The sequence below is a fragment of the Podarcis raffonei genome, chromosome 14 (genome assembly GCF_027172205.1).
Source record: "Podarcis raffonei isolate rPodRaf1 chromosome 14, rPodRaf1.pri, whole genome shotgun sequence".
In the NCBI taxonomy this organism is placed as follows: Eukaryota; Metazoa; Chordata; class Lepidosauria; order Squamata; family Lacertidae; genus Podarcis; species Podarcis raffonei.
In genome coordinates this window covers 27,633,496-27,656,629 of record NC_070615.1, presented here as the reverse complement: position 1 = coordinate 27,656,629, position 23,134 = coordinate 27,633,496, and the positions used below count along the sequence as shown (strand labels likewise).

General features: G+C 48.3%; 1 protein-coding gene across 1 annotated transcript in view; it reads left to right on the top strand.

The window, feature by feature from the left end:
- Positions 1–22,814, top strand: part of RASGRF1 (Ras protein specific guanine nucleotide releasing factor 1) — a 59,659-nt gene extending 36,845 nt beyond the window's left edge. Inside the window, exons 11-27 of the mRNA XM_053364935.1 lie at positions 2,470–2,533; positions 3,131–3,267; positions 4,464–4,546; positions 5,595–5,843; positions 6,283–6,656; positions 6,928–7,053; positions 7,456–7,626; positions 9,093–9,199; positions 9,582–9,694; positions 10,456–10,516; positions 12,083–12,186; positions 12,521–12,605; positions 15,762–15,959; positions 17,778–17,857; positions 19,815–19,932; positions 20,162–20,230; positions 21,289–22,814. Of these exons, the coding sequence (XP_053220910.1) occupies positions 2,470–2,533; positions 3,131–3,267; positions 4,464–4,546; positions 5,595–5,843; positions 6,283–6,656; positions 6,928–7,053; positions 7,456–7,626; positions 9,093–9,199; positions 9,582–9,694; positions 10,456–10,516; positions 12,083–12,186; positions 12,521–12,605; positions 15,762–15,959; positions 17,778–17,857; positions 19,815–19,932; positions 20,162–20,230; positions 21,289–21,381 (2,232 nt within the window). The 3' untranslated portion in view covers positions 21,382–22,814. The remainder of the gene's footprint in view (positions 1–2,469; positions 2,534–3,130; positions 3,268–4,463; positions 4,547–5,594; positions 5,844–6,282; positions 6,657–6,927; positions 7,054–7,455; positions 7,627–9,092; positions 9,200–9,581; positions 9,695–10,455; positions 10,517–12,082; positions 12,187–12,520; positions 12,606–15,761; positions 15,960–17,777; positions 17,858–19,814; positions 19,933–20,161; positions 20,231–21,288) is intronic.
- Positions 22,815–23,134: the final 320 nt, after the last annotated feature.

The following is a 23,134-nucleotide window of genomic DNA, read 5'->3' as shown; positions in this document are numbered from 1 at the left end:
TTCGATCACCTTTGTGAATGAACAGTTTATATTCAAAAAGCCCAGGCTTCATGTGCACACATACATTTGAATCCCATTATTTTCCTCAAAGGATCCTGAGAAGTGTAGTTTACCCATTGCAGAGTGACAGTTCCCAGGACCTTGGACAAAGTACAGTTCCCAGGATCCTTTGGGGGGGGAAATAATGGGCTTTAACTGTATAGTGTTGGCATAGCCCCAGTCAGAAACCGCATATCAACCCCTCCCCACCCCAGTACAGCTTTAGAAACATTCAGTGGGTGGGGTAATGGAAACCCAAATCCATACATGGGGCTTAAGAGACATTTATGTGGAGCGGAGAGCTGTGCCTGAGAAACACTTGCAATAAACCAGGCAAGGACTCTGCAAATTGGAAAGGGTGAAATCTGGCTTGGCCAAGACAGCTACTAAAGACCTTGTGCAAATTGTTCATGTCCCTGGCAGGTGAAATCAAAGGGTAGGTGCTGCCATACTAAAAGAGGTATAAGGGAGTCATTGGAGCACCCCACAATAGCCTAACCTTGGCTCCCATAGGTTCAGGTCAGGGGTTACAAGCAAGAGGCTTCAGCCAGGAGATAGAAGCAAAACAGCGCCCAGTAGGCCTGATCTTTATTGTTGCAACAAGACTTCAAACTACCGCACAGACCCAAACAATGGTTATATCAGTACTTTAAAGTTTCCCATAGTTTCCCATAATACATTTCCAGAAGCATCATCAAGACATCATAGATATGTCACAGAGATCCAGGCATGCCCCTGTCATTCAGATATAATCTTTCACATGTACTCCATCACAGTACAAAGACTCAGTTCTCTGGTCCCTGAGTCAAGTCAAATACACCCTTGTCTTGTCCCGGCTTCAACCCTGAGTATGGGGTGGGCAGGCATTGTGATTGAGATGCTTATCTGTCTGACACTTTTGGGGCAGGATATCACAGGTCATGATGACTAAGGCTGATGTGACTAAACAAAAAGCACTAGTGTATCTGAAGAAGTGTGCATGCACACGAAAGCTCATACCAAGAACTAACTTAGTTGGTCTTTAAGGTGCTACTGGAAGGAAAAAAAATTTTTGTTTTGACTATGGCAGACCAACACGGCTACCTTTCTGTAGCTGATGTGACTGTACATCTCAGAGATTATGGTGGGCTCACTCACCCCTCCCCTTATACCTCACTTCCCTAGGTCCTAAATGCCATTGGAACTGAGAAGATTGATACAACGATGTGATTTCTTAGGAATTTCTAAAGTTTTTCCATTGAGCCAGTACATAGATACATTTATCAGAGATTTGGTAATGTGCAGCGGAGGCTCTTTGCCTTTGCCTTTGCCTTGTAGTGTGGAGAGGCAAGGCTTGTAGGGTATGGTTACCAGATTTTTTTCAATGAATCCAGGGACACTGGGGTTTTTTTAAGCTGAGTTGCAACAGGGAGTCAGTAGTGGGGATGGTGAGGCAAAAGACCCTGAGCCCAAGGATCATGCATATTGTATAAAGGTGCAAAGCCCTTCTTTCGCACCCTGGTTTTAAAAAACTGGGCAATGGTGTGCTGCCTGACCATGACTCTCAAGCCTTCCCTGATATCCTGCTCCCTTCCCCCTTTGTTTTGACAGATCAGGGGAGGCTCAGGAGTTGCAGGCGGGCAGCCATTGCCCAGTTTTTTAAAAACTCTGTACATTTATGTTTCGCAGGGTGCAAAAGAAGGGCTTTGTATCTTGCCTGGCAGAGAAACCGCGCGCCTTGTGCCCCTCCTGGGCAACGACCACCCACCCACAACTCCTGAGCCTCCACCGATCTGTCAAAACAAAGGGGGAAGGCGGCAGGAGATCTGTACCGCCGGCCATCCCCGGTTCACCTTCAGCAGTGACGGAGGCAGCAAGCAGCTCCTGAAGCCAGCCAGAGCCAACTGCGCTACCAGGCTGGCTCCGGGCTGCTGAGGCTGCTGCCGCCACATTTCCCGGGACAGATTTGCAAATCTGGGGACAGAATTTGTCCGGGGACAGATTTGCAAATCCAGGGACTGTCCCCGGGAACTGGGGACGTCTGGTAACCCTATCGTGGGGGGGGGGGGGTTCTCTCAACCCCCCTTCCAATTTAAAGTTCTTACAAATGCAATACAGGTGTAATATGGCACTTGTAATAGTGCCAATTCCGCCATTCAAAGGGTTTCTATGGGGCAAGACAACCTTGTAGGTAAACTGGTCCCAAGTTGCTAAGGGCTTTATATACTAATAGTAACACCTTGAACTTGGTCTGGCGTTTGACTTGACACCCTGACTAATGTAGCCAGTAAGTTATAACATCCAAACCTAGAGAGGCAGGTCTCACTAGGCAGCACCACCTCCTGCCCCTCCTCTGCCTCCCCAGGTGGGAGGAAAGACCTGCAAGAGAAACAGAGTGTAAGAACTTCCCGCTCAAGCGGCCCCCTCCTCATGTTTCTTTCTTTATTCCAGAATGGCGTGATCTCCCTCATTGACTGCACCCTGGTGGAAGACACAGAGAGCACCGATGAGGACAGTAAGTACTACTCAGACCTTAAGCAAAGTCTACAAACCAGAATGAGCCTCCTTCTTTGCCCCCTGCAAACTATGGCCCCACCCATATGGCACATTTAAAGCAGTACCGCACCACTTTAGATAGTCATGGCTTCCCATGCATTTAAATGAAATAAAATAATTTTTTAAAAAAAGAACCTGGGGCTTTTTGCATGCAAAGTAGATACTCTGCTTTCCCCACCCCACAGTTTAATTGAAGCTGGCCTATGAAGTGGTTAAAAATTGTATCTGTGAAGTTATATTTTGAAGAATGACTAAATTCCAGTGTGGGGGGAATCACAGATGGTCCCTGAGCAAAGACTGAGCCTGAAGTTGCCAGAGAAGACTGAGCTATGCAAATGCTGCAGAGATGGCGGCTCCTCTCCCACAAACGGCTGAGGAGGGTTTGATCCTGATGCTGCTCACAAACGCAGCAGTCACTGTGCCACCCTCTTGGCGTTGCACCAAGGCGGGGCCCAGTGCAGTTATGGTTTGCACCCCCAAAGTTACGCTCACCCACTGTCAATCTGTAATTCACCCTCACAAATTGTCTCACTGTTCTGTTCTCTCAATTCCAAAGCAAAAGGATCCGGGCAAGATATAGACCATCTTGACTTCAAGATTGTGGTGGAGCCAAAAGACAGCCCATCCTACACAGTTATCCTTGTGGCCTCATCCAGGCAGGAAAAGGCAGCCTGGACCAGTGACATCAGCCAGGTAAGGCGGAGTCAAGCCCGGGAGAGAAGGAGCTACCCAAATCAAGGTGCCAGAGGACTGGGGGGTGAGGCACACCCTCACCCCACAGGCCACTCTATAAAGGAAGGAAAATACCCAAAAGAAGTTGTGGGGTGTAGCCCAGGAGAGGGCTTTCTCTGAGGCTGACCCTAAGCAACGGAATCCCTTCCACAGGTGCATCTGTCATCTTTATTCTTATTTATTTACTGCATTTATGTCCCACCTTTCACCTCAAGGTGTGGGGCACATGGTTCTCCTCCTTATTTAACTCCCACAACAACTTTGTGATTTGAACTTGGGTCTCCCAAGTCCTGGCCCAGCATCCTAACCACTAAACCACACTGGCTTCTGTTATACGGATTTCTTTAGGGATTCGCCTTTTTGTCCTGGCCTTTTGACACCTGACCTGAGATATGTGTTTTGGGGACCCAAATTCCTGTGGCTGTGATTTTTTTAAACTTTTAATGTTGAATTTTAGATGTTGTAATCCACCCTAGGACCTGCTAGTGAAAGGCTGTTAATAAATTTAGTAATACTATCATCATCATCAAATGAATCATTCAGTGTGACTATAATCTTCAGGCCATCTGGAATAAAGGTTATTCTAAGAATATTTTGGGATTGGGGGGTGGAGTTTTGAATTGAGCCAGCATGGTGTACTGCTTAGAGCAGGCTTCCTCAACCTTGGCCCTCCAGATGTTTTGAGACTACAATTTCCATCATCCTTGACCACTGGTCCTGCTAGCTAGGGATGATGGGAGTTGTAGGCCAAAAACATCTGGAGGGCCGAGGCTGAGGAAGCCTGGGCTAGAGTGTCAGACTAGGACCTGGGAGGCCAGGGTTCAAATCCCCACGCGGCCATGAAAATCACTGTCAGTCAGTCACTGCCTCTCAGCCTAACCTACTTCACAGGGCTGTTGTGGGGATTAAATGAGGAAGAGAACCATGTGTACCACCTTGAGTTTCTCAGAGAAAAATGCAAGAAATAAAGTAATAATATTTTTTTTTTAAGGTGTGAGAATGGGTGGGCTTTCCAGAGTCTACGCAGAATCCAGACACCTCAGAAAAATTCACCAATGCAGAACTCTGTTGAAGAATTGCAGTCCCTTTGCTGTTTTCCACAGTTTTGAATGCAGCTTTCATTCTCCACCCACCTCACTCTTGTGTGTGTGTTTCAGTGCGTGGATAACATCCGCTGCAATGGCCTCATGATGAATGCCTTTGAGGAGAACTCAAAAGTCACCGTCCCCCAGATGATCAAGTAAGTGCCTGAGACGAACGGAGGCACAGGAAGGTAGTTTTCATGGAGTGCTTTTGACGTTGTCAGCTTGCAGTTCTGTCCTCCACCCTATTAGGAGCTGGGGTCCCAGCGATGCAGTCCTGGAAGACTTGCCTGTTGTGAGAGGCATGTGTGAGCACCCCAGGGCCCTTGCACAACCTTCCCTGACCCCAGTAAGCAAGGAAGAAAGCCTTAAAAGCTCTTTCTGAAGCTGGTTTACTCTGCTCTCCATATATTTATTTATTTTTCAGCTGTGTACCCAAGGTTTCGATCACATAAGTACAGACATCCCCAAACTCGGCTCTCCAGATGTTTTGAGACTACAATCCCCATCATCCCTGACTACTGGTCCTGTTAGCTAGGGATGATGGGAATTGTAGTCCCAAAACATTTGGAGGACCAAGTTTGGGGATGCCTGCATAAGTAAATTAGGCGTAAGTGGCTGGTCAACTTTATTTTTTTTAAAAATTCGTTCAGACTTTTCCCTTTAGATACACAATATGTTTTCAAGAAAAGCAATCTGCCAAACCCTAGGATTCCAGCAATCCAAATTATTAAGATTAAAGGTCTTCTAGAATTTGGCAACATAACCCTGGGCTGCTGTTAAGAGATGAGAAATAAGTTATTTGTTTTTCAAACCCCGTACCATTTCCATAGACAAGTTCAAAAGCACCAGGTGGAAAGATGGAGTAACAGTTTATTTAGTTATCGAAGAGATTTCAGCAAACACCTTATTCCAAAATTCAGCCACCTTTGAGCAGTCCCACCACATCTGTTCATAGGTACTAACTATGGGGCGGGTTGAGGTGTATTCTTGCTTCCTTCGTTTAAAGCGGCTGTGAGCAAGATCCTTGTTATGGAACAGCGGCAAACAAATAAAATGATGAATGGACAACTGAACCAGCTTACCCAGTTTGTCAGAGAATGCCTGCATGGGCCCCATGAATATTCTGGTTCCCCTATGTTCTGTGGCCAGAAGGAAATGATGGTTTGCCATGCTGCCGTTTATCTGCATCTTTTCACTTTCCAGGTCTGACACCAGCTTGTACTGTGACGATGTTGACATCCGATTCAGCAAAACAATGAACTCCTGCAAAGTCCTCCAGATCCGCTATGCCAGTGTGGAGCGGCTCCTGGAGAGGCTGACAGACTTGAGGTTCCTCAGCATCGACTTCCTCAACACCTTCCTGCACTCTTACCGGGTCTTCACCACGGCTATGATTGTCTTGGACAAGCTGATCACTATCTACAAGAAGCCCATTAGTGCAATTCCTGCAAGGTGAGTCTTGCAGGGGTGTCATCTCCTCTTCTCCCCTGTTGGAGGAGGATACTTTCTCCTGAGAAATACAATATGGGCTTGAGGAGGTGAGGCGAAAACGCCATGCATGGAGGAGAAGGCTATTGATGACTATTAGCCAGGATGGCTATGCTCTGCCTCCACAGTAGGAGGCAGCAACACTTCTGAAGACCAGTTGCTGGAAACCACTGGAGAGGAGAGGGCTCTTGTGCTCGAATCCTGCTTGTGGGTTTCCCACAGACTTCTGTTGGTCCACTGTGAGAACAGGATGCTAGGCTAGATGGGCAACTAGGTAGATTTCCCAGCAATTAGAAGTTCCAGCCTCTGTACTGCTTGGGGATGGGACAAAGGAAAGGAAAAGGGAAAGTGATATCAGGTGCAGAGAGTCAATGAGGTCTCTTCTGGTTTTGTTGCCCACCAGGTCTCTGGAGCTCCTATTCGCCAGTAGCCAGAACACCAAGCTCCTTTATGGGGAGCCTCCCAAGTCTCCACGAGCCAACCGGAAGTTCTCCTCCCCACCACCCCTCTCCATCACCAAGTCCTCTTCCCCAAGCCGGAGGAGGAAGCTGTCCTTGAACATCCCCATCATCACAGGTGGGAAGGCCCTGGACCTGGCTGCCTTGAGCTGCTCCTCCAATGGCTACGCCAGCATGTACTCCTCCATGTCACCCTTCAGCAAGACCACTCTGGACATCAACAAGCTCTACGTCTCTGCCAGCAACTACTCCAACAAGATCTCCGATGAGGGGGAGGCGGGCACAGAGAAGCCGGAGGAGACCCTTCTGAACAAGCAAAGTAAGTGATTTCTGCAGGAGGGGGATGTTCCTGTGTAGAGCAGGGTCAGGAAGGGGTTAATAAAATTGTAGAACTGTGGGATCATCTAGTCCAACCCCCTGCAATGCAGGTATCACAGCTAAAGAATCCCTGGCAGGTGGCCATCCAACCTTCCAGTCATAGAGAGTCCACCACCTTCCAATGCAGTCCATTCCGCTGTCGAACGGCTCTTGCCATCAGAAAGTTCTTTTGTGTGAAATCCTTAAGTGATGCCTCCACTTGTTCCAACCAGGCCCAGAGACGTCTGTCCGAGAAGAGGCTGACATGGATCCCAACCAGAGTGATGAGGCAGAAACGGAGACCTCGCCAACCAAATCGCCCACGACCCCAAAACTGGTCAAAGGCAAAAACTCCTCAGGTAATGCTAGCAGCCAACGAGAGCCCTCTCCTCCATGAATTTGTCCGGTCTTCATCCAAAGCCATCCAAGTGGGTGGCTTTCAGTGTCTCCTGCGGAAGTGAGTTCCACAGTTTACCTATGTGCTGTATGAAGAAGGACTTCCTGTTGTATAATATGGTAATGAACATCAGCTCTCAGCCATGCCTTTCTGAATACCATTGCAGAGACCACTTGAGAGAGGCTGTTGACTCTTGTCGACGGGTGTTTGCCAGTGCAGTTCCTGGGGAAGGATCTGGCCCTCTCTGAGTCTCCTTTAACAGCCAGCAAGTGGGGAAGGAGTCCTTGGAGTCCTTCATGCCAGAGGAAAGCTCACTGTGAATTTTCTCTCCCTCTCCCTCTCCCTCTCCCTCTTCCTGATGCAGAATTCCCTTTGTTCTCCTATAACAATGGGGTCGTGATGACATCCTGCCGGGAGCTAGACAACACTCGCAGTGCCCTCTCGGCTGCTTCAGCTTTTGCCATCGCAACCGCAGGTGCCAATGAGGGCACGCCAACCAAAGAGAAGTACAGGAGGATGTCCCTTGCCAGTGCAGGTGAGAGAATGGGAATTCCTCCCCTTATTGGGGGCCCCACCCCACTTTCTCTGCAGAGAGAAGAGGCCATGGGGACACTGCAAAAGCCTCATTGATTTGCACGCTCCCTTTGCAGGGTTTGTATCCTGAAATGTAGGGCATTAACACTTGCAATGTGCTGCTGAGGGATTTATTTATTTAATATTTGTATATCACTATTATCATGCTTGTGTGTGTGTTTCACAACACCCCACTCTCCAAGCAGAGTGACGTTCTAGGAGCTTACCCAGAATTTGTGTTTGCTTTGGAATGAAGTATAGCGGAAATTGTGGTGTCTTTATGATATATGGTTTATTTACACATATATACAACCTGAGCCTGCGACCTATGGGTTCACAACATTAACACCCCAAGACGGCCTTGCTTTTCCTATAGCTACAGCCATGGATTCCCACAGAAATCAGGCATGGCTCTTTCTCTCTGCCTTTTCAACCTGCCCGCTTCCTCCAGCTTTTAGCTCACAAAGCTCAGCTCTCAACTCTGGCCTTTTGCCTTTCTAACTGGCAGCCAGTTGATGGAGTAGAGTCCACCCTTTTGCTATCTAGCACAGAACTATTCCCTTTGTTTCCTTAATGGCTCATTTCCTCACCAGGAAGCTGGACTGGCTATTCCAGGACTTAGACAGGTCTTGACATACAGCCTATTCCCCACCCCGTGCCCCCAAGCTATACATATACCGTATTTTCCCATGTATTGGACGAGGTTTTTTGACTCAGAAATCACATCAAAAACTGGGGTCACCCAATACATGGACAGTGGCATGGGGGGGGGGGCGTGGAGAAGCTGCGCGCCACCAGCCAGCTTGTTGGTGGGAGTGCAACTTTCCCCAATGCCGCTGTGTGCGGCGGGTGCTCCCTGGATCATTTCCTGTGTGGCAGCATCAGACGAGGTTGTGCTCCCGGGAGCGCAACTTCCCCTGTTGCTGCTGCATGTGGGAAATGATCTAGGGAGTGTTTCCTGCCCACAGCTGCTTAGGGGGAGAGGCTCAACAACTTTGGGCCATCTCCCCTCGTTTCCCTAAAATTGAGTCCCCCAAAATAGGGGGGAGTCTTATACAAGGGGGCGTCCTATAGACAGAAAAATACGATATATGCAGTTTCAGCAATAAAAACATAAAACCACACAATAAAAACCATATATAAAAAAAGTAAAAACAGACATCAATTAACCATTGTGGGAGGATGTAGTCTTAAACTGGGTGGAACAGAAAAGTTTTCAGCTGGCATTTAAAAGTTGGCACAGAAAGCGCCTGCTAAATCTCACCATCTAGGAGAACTTGGCGGGTCTTAGAAGGCAGGGTCTGGGCAACCCTCCTGACCTCCCAGCTAGGTTGGAGCTTATCCTCCCAGGCATCCCTGCATGGCCTCTTCCCCTCCCCTGCTCTGACACTGACTCAGCCTCCTCTGTGCTCCTTGCTCTCCTTCCAGGCTTCCCCCCTGACCAAAGGAATGGCGACAAGGAGTTTGTGATCAGGAGGGCAGCGACCAACCGGGTCCTCAATGTCTTGAGACACTGGGTCTCCAAGCACTCCCAGGTAAGCTGCTCCCAGAACAAGTGGAGGCAGGAAGCTGCACTGGTAATAGTTTAATTAATTCAACAAGATGGATGAACTTGGTCCAGTGATTTCAGCTTCTCAAAGTCTGATAATCATTCACACCTCCTGCTACCCCCTTGCCTTTTGGTGTTCCCCCTAGATCACCGTCCTCCAGGGGGCAATGCCACGCACTTTGGGAGCTACTGCTCTGACTTGTGAAAATGCAGAATTGATATAGAGGCTGGTTTTTTAAACTAAGTCTTAGAGTAGATTCATTGAAATGAGTGAACAGGACTAAGTTAGGCCCATTAATTTCAATAGGTGTACTTTGAATGTAGCTTAGTGGAATAACACCCAAACATTTCTATTTTTCTTTTTGCAGGATTTTGAAACAAACGATGAACTGAAGTGCAAAGTGATCAGCTTTCTGGAGGAAGTCATCCATGACCCAGAACTGCTGACACAAGAGAGGAAGGCAGCAGCCAATATCATCAGGCAAGTTACCCTCCTGCAGATCTGTGGTTGGCTGGCAAATGAGCTGGCCAAGGACAAGGCCGAATCCCTGGCCACCCGGCTCTTCTCCACTGCCACACTCAGTGTGGTGTGGGTGAGACTGAGGGTGCTCATAGCCCAGGGTACAGTTAAGCATTGAGACAATGGGCTGGGCTGGGCTGTGCCCGTGAGCCGTCAGTTGCCACCACTTAAACCAAAGCAGCTAGCAGTGAGAAGGCGCAGAGGGTTCTTCATGGTAGTTCCTCAAAAGTTGGTGGAGGAACTACCAAGAGGGCCCTCTCCCTTCTTTTCACTGGTAGCTGCTTAGGTAGGTCTAGGTGGTGGCAACTGGTGGCCCATAGGAAGTGGCCCAGGATAGGGCCTTCTCTGTGGCAGCCCCTCAGTTACGCAATTCCCTTCCTACGGAGGTGCATCTGATACCTTCATTATACAGCTTCCAGGGAATGCTGAAGATGCACCTCTTGATGCTGGCCTTTGCCATTTGAGATGTGTATTTCCAGGACTCACCTCATCCCTGTGACTACAATTTGTTTTAGTTTCTGGATCTTAAATTGCTGTAATCCGCCTGGGGCCTGCTGCTGAAGGGTTGGCAGTACATTGTTATTTTTAAAAGAGAGGAAGTGATGCTTTACTTAGGCCTTTCCACCTCGATGCAAAGAGTCTTCTGCGGGGAAGCAATGAAAATCTCCCATGTGCTTTGGGCTGTTATATTCCAATGCTGCCATTTTTCTCTTGCACCTCAGGACCTTGACTCAGGAGGACCCTGGAGACAATCAGATTACACTGGAAGAGATCCTGCAAATGGTAACTGTCCTCCCACAATTTCTGACCTCCTGCAACTGGATCGCAATGAAGATCTGTGCTTATTTTTTATTTCCCTTCTGCCTTTATTTCCCTCCGACCCCTTCGTGTTTTTTGGGAAAGAGATGCTTTCATCGCCCACTAGTGAGCATTTCACAACCCAACATAAATGACGAGAGCCTACTGGGCTTTTTCTAAGTGTCTTTGGGTGGTTTTTGTGTAACTCCCCAGTCGTCATGCAAAGGGGCCATTTTAAGGATATGCCTGCTTGCACCAATGCTGGAAGTTTTGGGGCAAAATTCTTCAACAGCCACTTTAGAAGTGAAGCAGAGAACAGGAATGTCCCTCCCGGATGGCAAGTGGGCTGCCTGCCCAGGAGTCAAGTGGCTTATCTGGGAACATCCTGCACTTTTCTCAGCAAAAAGTGAGTGAGGGAGTGAGGGAAAAGGGAGTGAGGGCTTTCTAGTCCAGAGCCCCACTCAAGGCAAAACCACTTTGGGAAATTCCTCCAAAAAGAAGAGCAGAACAGAGTAGATGTCACTTTACTTTGCAAGAAAGCGGAGTAGCAGGGGACATTTTCATTTGCGCAGGAAGTTCCTGCTTTACCCTTGGTCCATCTAGGCCAATGATGGCCAAACTTGGCCCTCCAGCTGTTTTGGGACTACAATTCCCATCATCCCTGACCACTGGTCCTGTCAGCTAGGGATGATGGGAGCTGTAGTCCCAAAACAGCTGGAGGGCCAAGTTTGGCCATCACTGATCTAGGCCATATTGTTGACACTGACTGGCAGTAGCCCTCCAGTGCTTCAGGCAGGGAGTCTCTCCTCACCCTTACCTGGAGAAGCCAGGGTTCGAACCTGTGATTCTGTGAAGGGAAAGCAGATGCTCCACCACTGAGCTAGATCTCTTCCCCTTCTTGTGTGTGCAAAGAGGCAAAACTGGTGCAGAGTGCCAAGCACTTGAGGAGCCCCTTGGAGTGCAGGCTTGAGGCTGCATGGAGTGCAGAGTGGCATTCCCCGCCCCCCCTGCACGTCAACAAACTTCTAAGGTAGGGCTGCCATACACCTGGACATTACTGGGATTTCAAAGGAGTAACTGACATCTGGGGGGAGAGCCCCCACTTAGAGAGGATCCTCAGCATGAAGCAGGCCTCTGCAGGCCAAGCTCAGCACTACTGTCATGCTGCCTCTTGTTCCAAGATGTAGATGCTGCCACTCTGTAGCACCTGTAACAGTGCCAGTTCTGTGAATTGAAGCAGTCGAATGGGCATATTTGGGGTAAGGCAATTTGTAGGTATTGCCCGCCTGGCCTCCAATGTCAGCAGGCCTCAGGGTGAGCCCTCTGTGACTCTTGCTGGTGCTCACAACACACACACACACACACACATGTGCACATATGCATAGATGCTCACCCCATTGAAGAAGAGGCTGAGCAAGACCTGGGAGGAAAAGGGACCTCCCCACACTAGCTCTCTGGGTCTTTGCTTGCTACCAGCAGATTCTGCGCTTGTTGTCTTTGCTTCCATTGAGGGGCTTAAATCAATGCCGGGGCTGTCTTCTTTCTCTCCAGGCTGCGGGAGTCAAGGCGGAGCCCTTTGAAAACCACTCTGCTTTGGAAATTGCTGAGCAGATGACTTTGCTGGATCACCTGGTCTTCAAAACCATTCCATATGAGTGAGTCACAAAGTTGCTTCTGCTTTCCTCCTTTCCATCTCTGGCATGTATGGAGAAGGCAATATTTTTTCATTTCATTTCCCTTCTTCGCCTATTTCTCCAAAGAGCTCAAGGTGGCAGACATGTTTCCCTGCCCCCCCCCATTTAATCCCCACGACATCCCTGTGAGGTAGGTTAGGATCCCAATCCTAGGCTCAGATCCTGCTGGCTGGTTTCCCATGGGGACATCTGAGTAGCCACTGTGAGAACAGGATGCTGGACTAGATTTGGCCATTTGGCCTGATCCAGCAGGCTCTTCTAACATTTTTATATTCTTACCACTTTGCATTTTCAGAGAGTTCTTTGGGCAAGGCTGGATGAAGTTGGAGAAGAACGAGAGGACTCCGTACATCATGAAGAATACCAAGCACTTCAATGATGTGAGCTTGGGCTCTAGGGCTCTGAACAGCTTTGGAGGAGCCCAGATGCAAGAGGGACTGCTCCCAATTTGGGGAAGAGGGAGCGGTGTCGCATAGCATTGCAGTCAGTGGGTGGCTGGGCTGGGGAGGTTCTTGTTCCCAAATCTGCCTCTGTGGTATAGTGGTTAAGAGCTGTGGACTCGTAATCTGGTGAACCGGGTTTGTGTCCCCGCTCCTCCACATGCAGCTGCTGGGTGACCTTGGGCCAGTCACACTTCTCTGAAGTCTCTCAGCCTCACTCACCTCACAGAGTGTTTGTTGTGGGGGAGGAAGGGAAAGGAGATTGTTAGCTGCTTTGAGACTCCTTATGGGGAGTGAAATGCGGGATATCAAGTCTAAACTCCTCCTCCTGTGAGAATCTGGACCTGCTCTCCTTTTCAGAAGGAAAGCACTCAGGCAGAAGTTTGACTTTGGCAGGATTTCAGAGGATCTGCTTGACATGGAATAGCTAGAAAGCTTTGATGTTTGTTCAGCAAATGGCCAACTGGCCAAACCAGTCTCCAGAACCACCACCCCTCCCACTCTCTTCTAAATAGCATTAGCACTTGTGGATTACAGTCGAAGTTTTCTCCTGAAGTGCCGGAAATGCACACGTGGTTGGAAAGGGCAGAGGCAGAGGCAGGGGGCAGGGCAGGGATTGTTAAAACTGAGGCCAGGTGAAAATGAAATGCAGAAAAGCATAGATGGCCATAATGATATTATGATCATTTCAACCTCCCAGAATTCTCTGAAATGGACCTTACCACTTCGAACTGAGGCTGCCATGTTTAAACTGTTTTTGAGAACCCCAAAGCTTGCCACACTTTGTGACACTTTCCTCCTTTGTCCTAATAAAAGGTATTATTATCCTACTGAAGACTGAAGCTCCATCCCTCTTATTGACCTCCCTTTTTATGCTGAATTACAGTTCACCAAGAGGTTCAAGGCAGATAAAAGAAAGTCCTCCTTCACGCAATACATACTGTAGTTAAAATGTGGAACTCACTCCCACAGGAGCTGATGGCCACCAACCTAGATGGCTTTAAAAGAGGGTGAGGCAAATTTGTCAAGGAGAGGGCTATTGATGCCGACCAGCCATGATAACTACCGTATTTTTCGCTCTATAACACGCACCCGACCATAACACGCACGTAGTTTTTAGAGGAGGAAAATCCGTAGGCATGCCACCCGTAGGCATTTCCTCCATAACACGCACAGACATTTCCCCTTACTTTCTAGGTGGAAAAAAGTGAGTGTTATGGTGCAAAAAATACGGTATGTTCTGCAATTGCTGGAAACCACTGAAAGGAAGAGCGCTCCCGTGCTTGGGCCCTCCTCGCTCGTTTCCCATAGGCATCTGGTTGGCCTCTCTGAGAACAGAAAGCTGAAATAGATAGGGTATTGGCCTGATCCAGTAGGCTTTTGTTCTCTTCTTATGTTCTGAGCTATTTTTTGTGGATGGAAACAGGACACAGGTTTTTATCACATGATGTGTAGTAGTAGTAGTAGTAATATATTTATACCCTGCCCATCTGGCTGGGTTTCTCTAGCTACTCTGGGTGCCTCCCAACAGAATATTAAAAACACGATAGAACATCAAACATTAAAAACTTTCCTAAACAGGGCTGCCTTCAGATGTCTTCTGAAAGTCAGATAGTTATTTATTTCCTTGACATCTGATGGGAGGGCGTTCCACAGGGCGGGCGCCACTACCAAGAAGGCCCTCTGCCTGGTTCCCTGTAACCTCACATCTTGCAAACTGCCAGAAGGCCCTCAGAGCTGAGCGATAGGGGTGGAGAAGCTCCTTCAGGTATACTGGGCCGAGGCCATTTAGGGCTTAAAGGTCAGCACCAACACTTTGAATTGTGCTCGGAAACATACTGGGAGTCAATGTAGGTCTTTCAGGACCGGTGTTATATGGTCTCGGTAGCCACTCCCAGTCACCAGTCTAGCTGCCGCATTCTACATTAGTTGTAGTTTCCTGGTCACCTTCAAAGGTAGCCCACGTAAAGCGCATTGCAGTAGTCCAAGCAGGAGATAACTAAAGCATGTACAACTCTGGCGAGACAGTCTGTGGGCAGGTAGGGTCTCAGCCTGCGTACCAGATGGAGCTGGTAGACAGCTGCCTTGAATGCAGAATTGACCTGCACCTCCATGGACAGCTGCAAGTCCAAAATGACTCCCAGGCTGCACACCTGGTCCTTCAGTGCTAGGATGTCTGTTCATATGGGCACTGTTCATAACGTAATTATACCCATCTGTACTTTCCTGTGTCCCATTTATTTCTGATCTCCCTATTTACAATCCTGTGTAAGTGTGTGTAAATAGTTAGGTCACAATAACCTCCAACTCTGGATAACACTTCATGCACCTGCTGAAAACAACAACAAACTTATGCCACAATGAATTTATTAGTCAGCTGAAGCAAAACAGCAACCAAGGTTCTTGCGGCACCTTAAAGATGAACATGGAAAACATGGATTTCAAACTCTTTACCCATCTTAGTTACAGATAGATGTCCAGTAAAGGTAAAGGGACCCCAACCATTAGGTCCAGTTGTGACCGACTCTGGGGTTGCGCGCTCATCTTGCTCTATAGGCCAAGGGAGCTGGCGTTTGTCCGCAGACAGCTTCCGGGTCATGTGGCCAGCATGACTAAGCCGCTTCTGGCAAACCAGAGCAGCACACGGAAACGCCATTTACCTTCCCGCTGAAGCGGTACCTATTTATCTACTTGCACTTTGATGTGCTTTCGAACTGCTAGGTTGGCAGGAGCAGGGACCAAACAACGGGAGCTCACCCCGTCACAGGGATTCGAACCGCCGACCTTCTGATCGGCAAGTCCTAGGCTCTGTGGTTTAACCCACAGCGCCACCCGAATCCCAAAATGTCCAGTAGGGGGCAGCAAAAAAAATGTGGTGAAACCTTGGCGACATCATGCTTTAGGAGCCAACCCTGCGGACAAGTTCTGTGAACTCAGAGCCCTGTCAAGTCCATGCATGTGCCCCTGAGATAAAAGTACATTTGTTTTCCTGTCCTCATCTTTTTGTGCTTGAGCTTAGGGCTCTGTGATCCTTTTAAATGGCACACAGGCGGTCCTGATGACCGCTGGGCTGTGCGGCTCCTCTCCCCTCTGCAGATCAGCAACCTGATCGCCTCCGAGATCCTCCACAATGAGGACATCACCGCCAGGGTGAGCGCCATCGAAAAGTGGGTGGCCGTGGCCGACATCTGCCGCTGCTTGCACAACTACAACGCGGTCCTTGAGATCACCTCGGCCTTCAACCGCAGTGCCATCTTCCGCTTGAAGAAGACATGGATGAAGGTGTCCAAGCAGGTGGGTACGCCAGGCGGGGAGCACGAGGCAAAGCTCTGGGGTCATTTTGGACTGGTAGAATTGTAGAGTTTGAAGGGACCCCCAGGGGCCATCTGAACCAACCCCCCTGCAAGGCAGGAACTGCAGCTAAAGAATCCCTGACTCTCATATATTGAAATTTTGAGAGCTGTCATAGTAGTAAATAATAATATAATTGTGGGGTTTATTTTATTTAAATACATATGCTCACCATTAGTAAAATTGATGCAATAACAAACACATCTATAGCTATCTATCTATCATCTATCTATCTATCTATCTATCTATCTATCTATCTATCATCTATCTATCTATCTATCATCTATCTCTATCTATCTATCATCTATCTATCTATCTATCTATCATCTATCTATCATCTATCATCATCTATCTATCTATCTATCATCTATCATCTATCTATCATCTATATCTATCTATCTATCTATCTATCATCTATCATCATCTATCTATATCTATCTATCTAATCATCTATCTTCTATCTATCTATCTATCTATCTATCTATCTATCATCTATCTATCTATCTATCTATCTATCTATCTATCTATCTATCTATCATCTATCTATCTATCATCTTTCATCTATCATCTATCATCAATCTATATCATCTATCATCTATCTATCTATCTATCTATCTATCTATCTATCTATCTATCATCTATCTATCTATCTATCTATCATCTATCTATCTAAAATCATTCAGGGAAAAGGGTTGTAGCTCAGTGGCTGAGCATTTGCTTTGCGTGGAAAAGGTCAAATATTCAGTTCCTGGTGGCATGCCCAGGTAGGGATAGGAGCCCCACCCCAACAAGAACTCTGAAGATCCATGGCTGCCAGTCAGTGTAAAGCTAGATGGATTATTGGTCTGACTTGGTAGCTTCTGAGAATGCAGATTCCTTCAGAATCATGAGAACTGGGCACCGATCCACCCAGCCCAGCACAATGACTGGCTTTGTTTGATCTTTGACTTCTGCTGCACGCCAGCCTATGTGCAGAGGCGCATGCTAGCTGTGGAGTGCTGAGATTTTTTTACTATGTAGCCGCCCCCCCTCCTCCTCCCCAGCCACAGCAGAGAGATTTGCTTGGCCTATTCTGTGCAGCTCCTTCTTCCTCCTTTTATCCAGAACTCCCCTGCCAGACCACTTAGGAGGCTCAACTTCCTTCTTTGCTGTGGAACTGAGACCTGGCATTCTCCCCGCAGATACTTATCATACGCTCAGATGGTTCCTCAATAACACAAAAGTGCAGCCAAACCAGATGGAGCAGATTTCTTGCTCAGCTTCAGTTTCTGCAGAGGATTCACATAAAGAATATGTTAAGCTGGAACCTCTGTGGTCTTAAGGCAATTTCACAAGTGACCTCCACTCCGTTTTTGAACTTCTGTGTTGCCTTCAGCCCAGTTGTCTCTATTAGGCAACTTAGCTGTTGATTCCAGCATTGCAGGGGGTTGGACTAGATGACCCTTGGAGCCCCTTCCAACTCTACAATTCTATGATTCTAGGGTTGCAAGCTGGGATTATTTGGTACAACTAATTGAATGAAAGTTTCCCTGGCCAATTGATAATTTGCCCCGCTTCCTGATTTTGATTCCAAACTGCTTTTTGAATTTGCTGGGCCTGCCTCTTCAGCATGTTGACCAAAGCGCCCATTTGATTTTCAGTAGCTCAGAAGCAGATCCTTGGTATCATTCCCAAAAAAAAGGCACCCCCCCACCCCAACCTGGATTCTTCTTTCTTCCTTAACCAGAGTCTGCACTTTCCGCCTTATGTCTTTCTTTTCAGACGAAAGCTTTGATCGACAAGCTGCAGCGCCTGGTCTCTTCGGAAGGCCGTTTCAAGAATCTGAGGGAGGCCCTGAAAAAGTAAGTGGCTGGCAGCAGAGCTCGTCCGCCTGGGGGTGGTGCCCGTCATGCCTTTGTTTGCAAAATATGAGACCTTGCGTGGCGTCTGAGGTATGTGCATGCACACACAGAATGACAAAGCATGGCACACCTGTGAGCACCTCCAGTAAGTGCTCCTTCCCACTAGGTATTTGGCAGATATTGCCGGGACCTGAGAAAGTTCAGCTCTATTTATTTCTTTATTTGTATTTCTATTCCACATTTTTCCTCCAAGGAGCTCCAGGTGTCTCACCTGGTCCTCCCCTTCCTCGTTTAACCCCCTAGACAACCCTGCAAGGTAGGCTAGGCTGAGAGGGAGAGTGTCTGGCCCCCAAGGTCACCCAAGTGAGCTTCATGGCTGAGTGGGGGTTTGAACCCTGATCACGCAGGTCTTAGTCCTCACAACACCCCTGGAAGGTAGGTTAGGTTGAGAAGCAGGGATTTGGACCCAGGTCTTAGTTTGACTCTAACCACTGCACAACACTGTCTCTCCCTGCTCAAAGCCTCAGCCGAGGAGGAAGAGCCACCCAGAAGCCCTCCTTCCAAGGAGGCTGAAGCTATCAAGGGTTGGGTCTCCAAAGGTCCAGGTCTGGAAATGTGGAGCTGCAGGGAAGAACTCCCATAGCACACTCCATGAGTGAGGAGTTGCTCTGGCTGGGGTGGAGACAGTGGGTGGCATGCTGCACAGCTGGGCCTCCAGCCCCTGGGACTTTGCACGCCCCTCATGAGCAAGGGGAAGGGAAACCAGCTAATTAACCAGGAGCAAGAGACTGTGAAAGGGAAGAGGCCCTTCAGAGGGCAGGGAGGAATACTTTGGCCTCTGCACTGAATGCAGAGAATCTCAGAGGTTCCAGAGTTCCAAGACATTCCTATTTGTGCAAGGGAAAGGGGTCTGCGTAGCTGGAGACTCATTCATACTTGATGTGAAGGACTACTTTGGAAAGTATGGCATGGAAACAGGGAAAGTTTTTCTCCCTCTTTCATAAGGCTAGAACTGGCAGGCATCCAATGAAGCGGAATGTTGGATGATTCAAGACAGATAATAGGAATCCCTTCTTCGCACATTGCATAATTACCGTATTTTTTGCACCATAACACTCACTTTTTTCCTCCTAGCAAGTAAGGGGAAATGTCTGTGCGTGTTATGGAGCGAATGCCTGCGGGTGGCGGGGGGGATCTGCTGCAGTCGTGAGCAGAGGATCCATGGTTCCCCTTCCTTCCCTCCTCCATGGTTACAAAGCATGGATCCACATGGATCCTCAGGATTTTTGCATTGGGCTACTCCAAACTCACTGTCAGATCACATGTCTGTGGCCACAGCATGAACCACAAAAATCATATATCACTATTTCGTTTAGAATATTTTTTTTCTTGTTTTCCTCCTCTAAAAACTATGTGCGTGTTATGGTCTGGTGCGTGTTATAGAGCGAAAAATACGGTAAGCTATGGAGTTCACTCAGGTGGCATTGGTGCCTATCAACTTGGATGGCTTAAAAAGAGGATTGGACAAAGTCATGGAGGAGGAGAGGGCTATTGATGGCCACTGGCTCTGCCTCCACGTCTGATGCAGCAATGCTTCTGAATACCAGTTGCTGGAAGCCACAGGAGAGGAGAGGACTCTTGTGTCTGAATCCTGCTTGCCAGTTTCCCACAGGCATCCAGTTGGCTTCTGTGAGACCAGGATGCTGGACTAGATGGGTCATTGACCTGATCCATCAGACCCTCCTTATGTTCTTAAGTACCAGACTTGATGTGAGGGTGACACAAAAGCTCTCCCTGCAGGGTGTAATCTGTGGTGACGGTTTATGAACCCATCTGAGCTGACATGGAGTGAGGAAAGTGCCTGTATGAACTGTGGCCAAAGAGGAAACTCAGGAGAAAGACCATTGGGTCTCAGGGTGCCCATCACATTAAGTGGGACTTCTTTTCTCCCTTCCAGCTGCGATCCACCCTGCGTCCCATATCTAGGGATGTACCTGACAGACCTGGCCTTCATTGAGGAGGGCACCCCCAATTACACTGAAGACGGCCTCGTGAATTTTTCCAAAATGAGGATGGTAAGTTTCCTGGCACAGTGCCTTTTGGCAGGGAGAAAGGGCAAATCATAAGGAGGTTTCATAAGTCTGATCAGATGTCAAGAATAGCCTGACGAAAGGATAGTCCATGAAGATTACTCCATTCACCAGCATCAGGCCCTTTTACTTCATGAGCTTTGAGTGTTTCCCCCAACAACTTTTATTCCCAGGAGCACAAACATAAGCACCAATTTGTTTTCTTTCTGCACAGATCTCCCATATCATCCGAGAGATCAGGCAGTTCCAGCAGACGGCCTACAAAATTGAGCATCAGGCAAAGGTAACTTCACCGCAGACCCTTTCGGGGGGTCAGGCTTGTCCCTTGCACCCACTTCCCAGAGGTGAGGGTGTCTGAGAGCTCGTTTGAAAACAGACTTCTCCACCCTGGAGTCTTCCAGATGTTTTGGAGTACAGTGGTACCCCGGGTTAAGTACTTAATTCGTTCTGGAGGTCCGTTCTTAACCTGAAACTGTTCTTAACCTGAAGCACCACTTTAGCTAATGGGGCCTTCCGGTGCCGCCGGAGCACGATTTCTGTTCTCATCCTGAAGCAAAGTTCTTAACCCAAGGTACTATTTCTGGGTTAGCGGACTCTGTAACCTGAAGCGTATGTAACCCGAGGTACCACTGTACATCTTCCACTAGCATGGACATGGTGGCTGGGGTTGATGGGAGCTGTGGTTCAAAACATCTGGAGGGCACTAGGTTGGGGAAGACTGTTTGGATAAAAACAATAGCTGTAGCTTGAGATCCACCTTGCAGGCTTCCTATAGGCATATGATTGGCCCCTGTGAGAACAGGATATATTCCTGAATAATTGTTCCTAGAGAACCGTTGCTGAGGAAGGTACTTATAACTTCATGGAGGAGAGGGATATCAATGGCTACTAGCCATGATGAATGCTATGTTCTGCCTCCACAGCTGGAGGAAACAATGCTTCTGAACACTTCCTACCAAACTAGCTCCCATAAAGAGAGAGAAACTATAAGCAGAGATAGTCTGCTTCTGAATAGCAGTTTCTGGAAACTGCAGGGGAGGAGAGAGATGCTGTTGTACTCAAATCCTACTTGTGGGATTGCCACAGGCATCTGGTTGGCCACTGTGAGAACAGGATGCTGGATTAGATGGGCCATGGGCCGGATCCGACAGGTGCTTCTTCTGAGGCCATTAAGAAACCCTATGGTTAGTTTGTTGCATGGTATCCCAAGACCAACAGATCTGTTCCCAGCCATCGGGGGCTCACAACACTGGGCTCTCTCCCCTTGGGTCAGAGGGAGCAGCATTGACCCCTCGCTGCCTCCCTTTCCTTCACCCTCTCTCTGTTTTGTTTCTCTTCCAGGTCACCCAGTACCTCCTGGACCAGTCCTTTGTGATGGACGAGGAGGGTCTTTACGAGGCCTCGCTCCAGATAGAGCCAAAGCTGCCCACCTGAGTCCAGAGTGGCAGCAGCCCCCTGGGGGCCCTTCCCTGTACACCATGTACCATATTGTACATAGCAGCTGTTTGTTTCTTTTGGGAACCCTCAGTTGACTTCCTCGTATGTGCTTCTCCAAGACCCCACCACCACCACCACCCCTCTCCTTGTCCTTAGAATCTGACTAGCCACCGTTTGTCCTGGGGAGTCCGGCATAGACCACTTTGTTGACTGCAGTCCTGGTTCCTATTCAGCTATGTTCTCTTTGTTGTTGATTCTTTGCGTGCGTGCACTGGGGGCGGGGGGAGGGACGGAGGGGGTGGCAGCCGGGAAAGCCACCCATGGGGGCATGTGGGGCATTGCACAAGGGAGCCCCTCCTTACCTGAGGAACAGCTGCCTGCTTTCCAGGCCTCTGCAATCTGGGCACGGCCTTCCATTTTGCCGGGAGGGGGGCTACGGAACACACACACTCACTCCGAGTCATTTCGGATGGCAACCGCTAAGTCCCCCAATACAAGTCATGTAATAAGGGAAAGCAAATTCTTGAGGACGCATTTCACTGAGCAGCGGCAGGAGCAGAGAGAGCCAAGGGGACTCTGACCTCCTGTTGCCAAGGAGATAAGAGAGGCTTGAAGGAGAATCTGACCCGCTGGTGGTCAACTGGGCAAAGCAGGCTTGATAGTGGAAAGATGGTGGCTCTCTTCAATGAGGCCAAGGTGGAGCAGAGTAGGGTTTGGGTGACAGAGTAGGAAGGAGACAGGCAGACAGGTCTCCCCTGGGGAACAGGTACTCTTGGTGCAAGATGACTCTCTTTGTGGGGTGCTGTCTGTCCCCACATAAATGGGTAGGGAAGCAGGGCAGGGAGGAGACAACCACCATTTGGGTTTCCTGCCTCAGGCACCCAGGTGGCTTGGGCCAGCCACAAGAGGAAGACAGACAGAGACCAACCATATCTTTGAAAATTCCTGCTTCATCACCCTCCTGAGAGGCTCTGTGTGAATTTCGCTCCTCCGTCTGTAGACTTTAGTGACTCTTCTTAGTAACATAATGTAGAATTAGAGAGGGGAGGGGAGGGGGGGAGGGGAATGGCCAAGTGTTTTTATTACATATACTGTAATCCTGTCTAACCACTTGCTAGCAGGACTACAGTAATGTACTGCTTATTCTGTGAATATTATCACGTATTTTTTACATTGTACAGGATATAAGCCCAGGTGAATTTTTGAGTGGCAGGCATGCTCCACAGTAACGGAAAAACCAGAAGAAGAAAAAACAAAACAAAACCTTTTGCTGTAAGCAATACCCATTGGTATGAGAATTCTCTTTCAAGACCTAAAATATTTCAACTTACAGCTTGTTTGTTTGGGAAAAGGAAAAAAATTCCATTTTTGTAAAAATATATGTTTCCTGATTACCTCTTGCTAATAAATCTATTCTATCTCAGGGTGAACAGTGGCTTTGCAAAGGTGTATTTTGGACCCATCAGGGGGAGCTGTTTGGGATGGGCAAGTTTAAGCAGGGGATCTTGCCTAGTTCATCAGAAAAGCCTGGTTAAGACCCCCAAAATATGGCTAAGCAGAAGGTCACCTGAGAGGAGGACGGTCTGCAGGAACTCTATGGGAAGACAGGGAGCAGTAACTGTTGTAACCTATCAATCACCAGTTACCAGCCATGCAGCAAAGCTGGGGGCCATATTTCCTTATGGCAGAGGTTTTCAACCTTTTTGAGTCCATGACTTCCTTGACCAACTGCATTCTTTCTGTGGCAGCC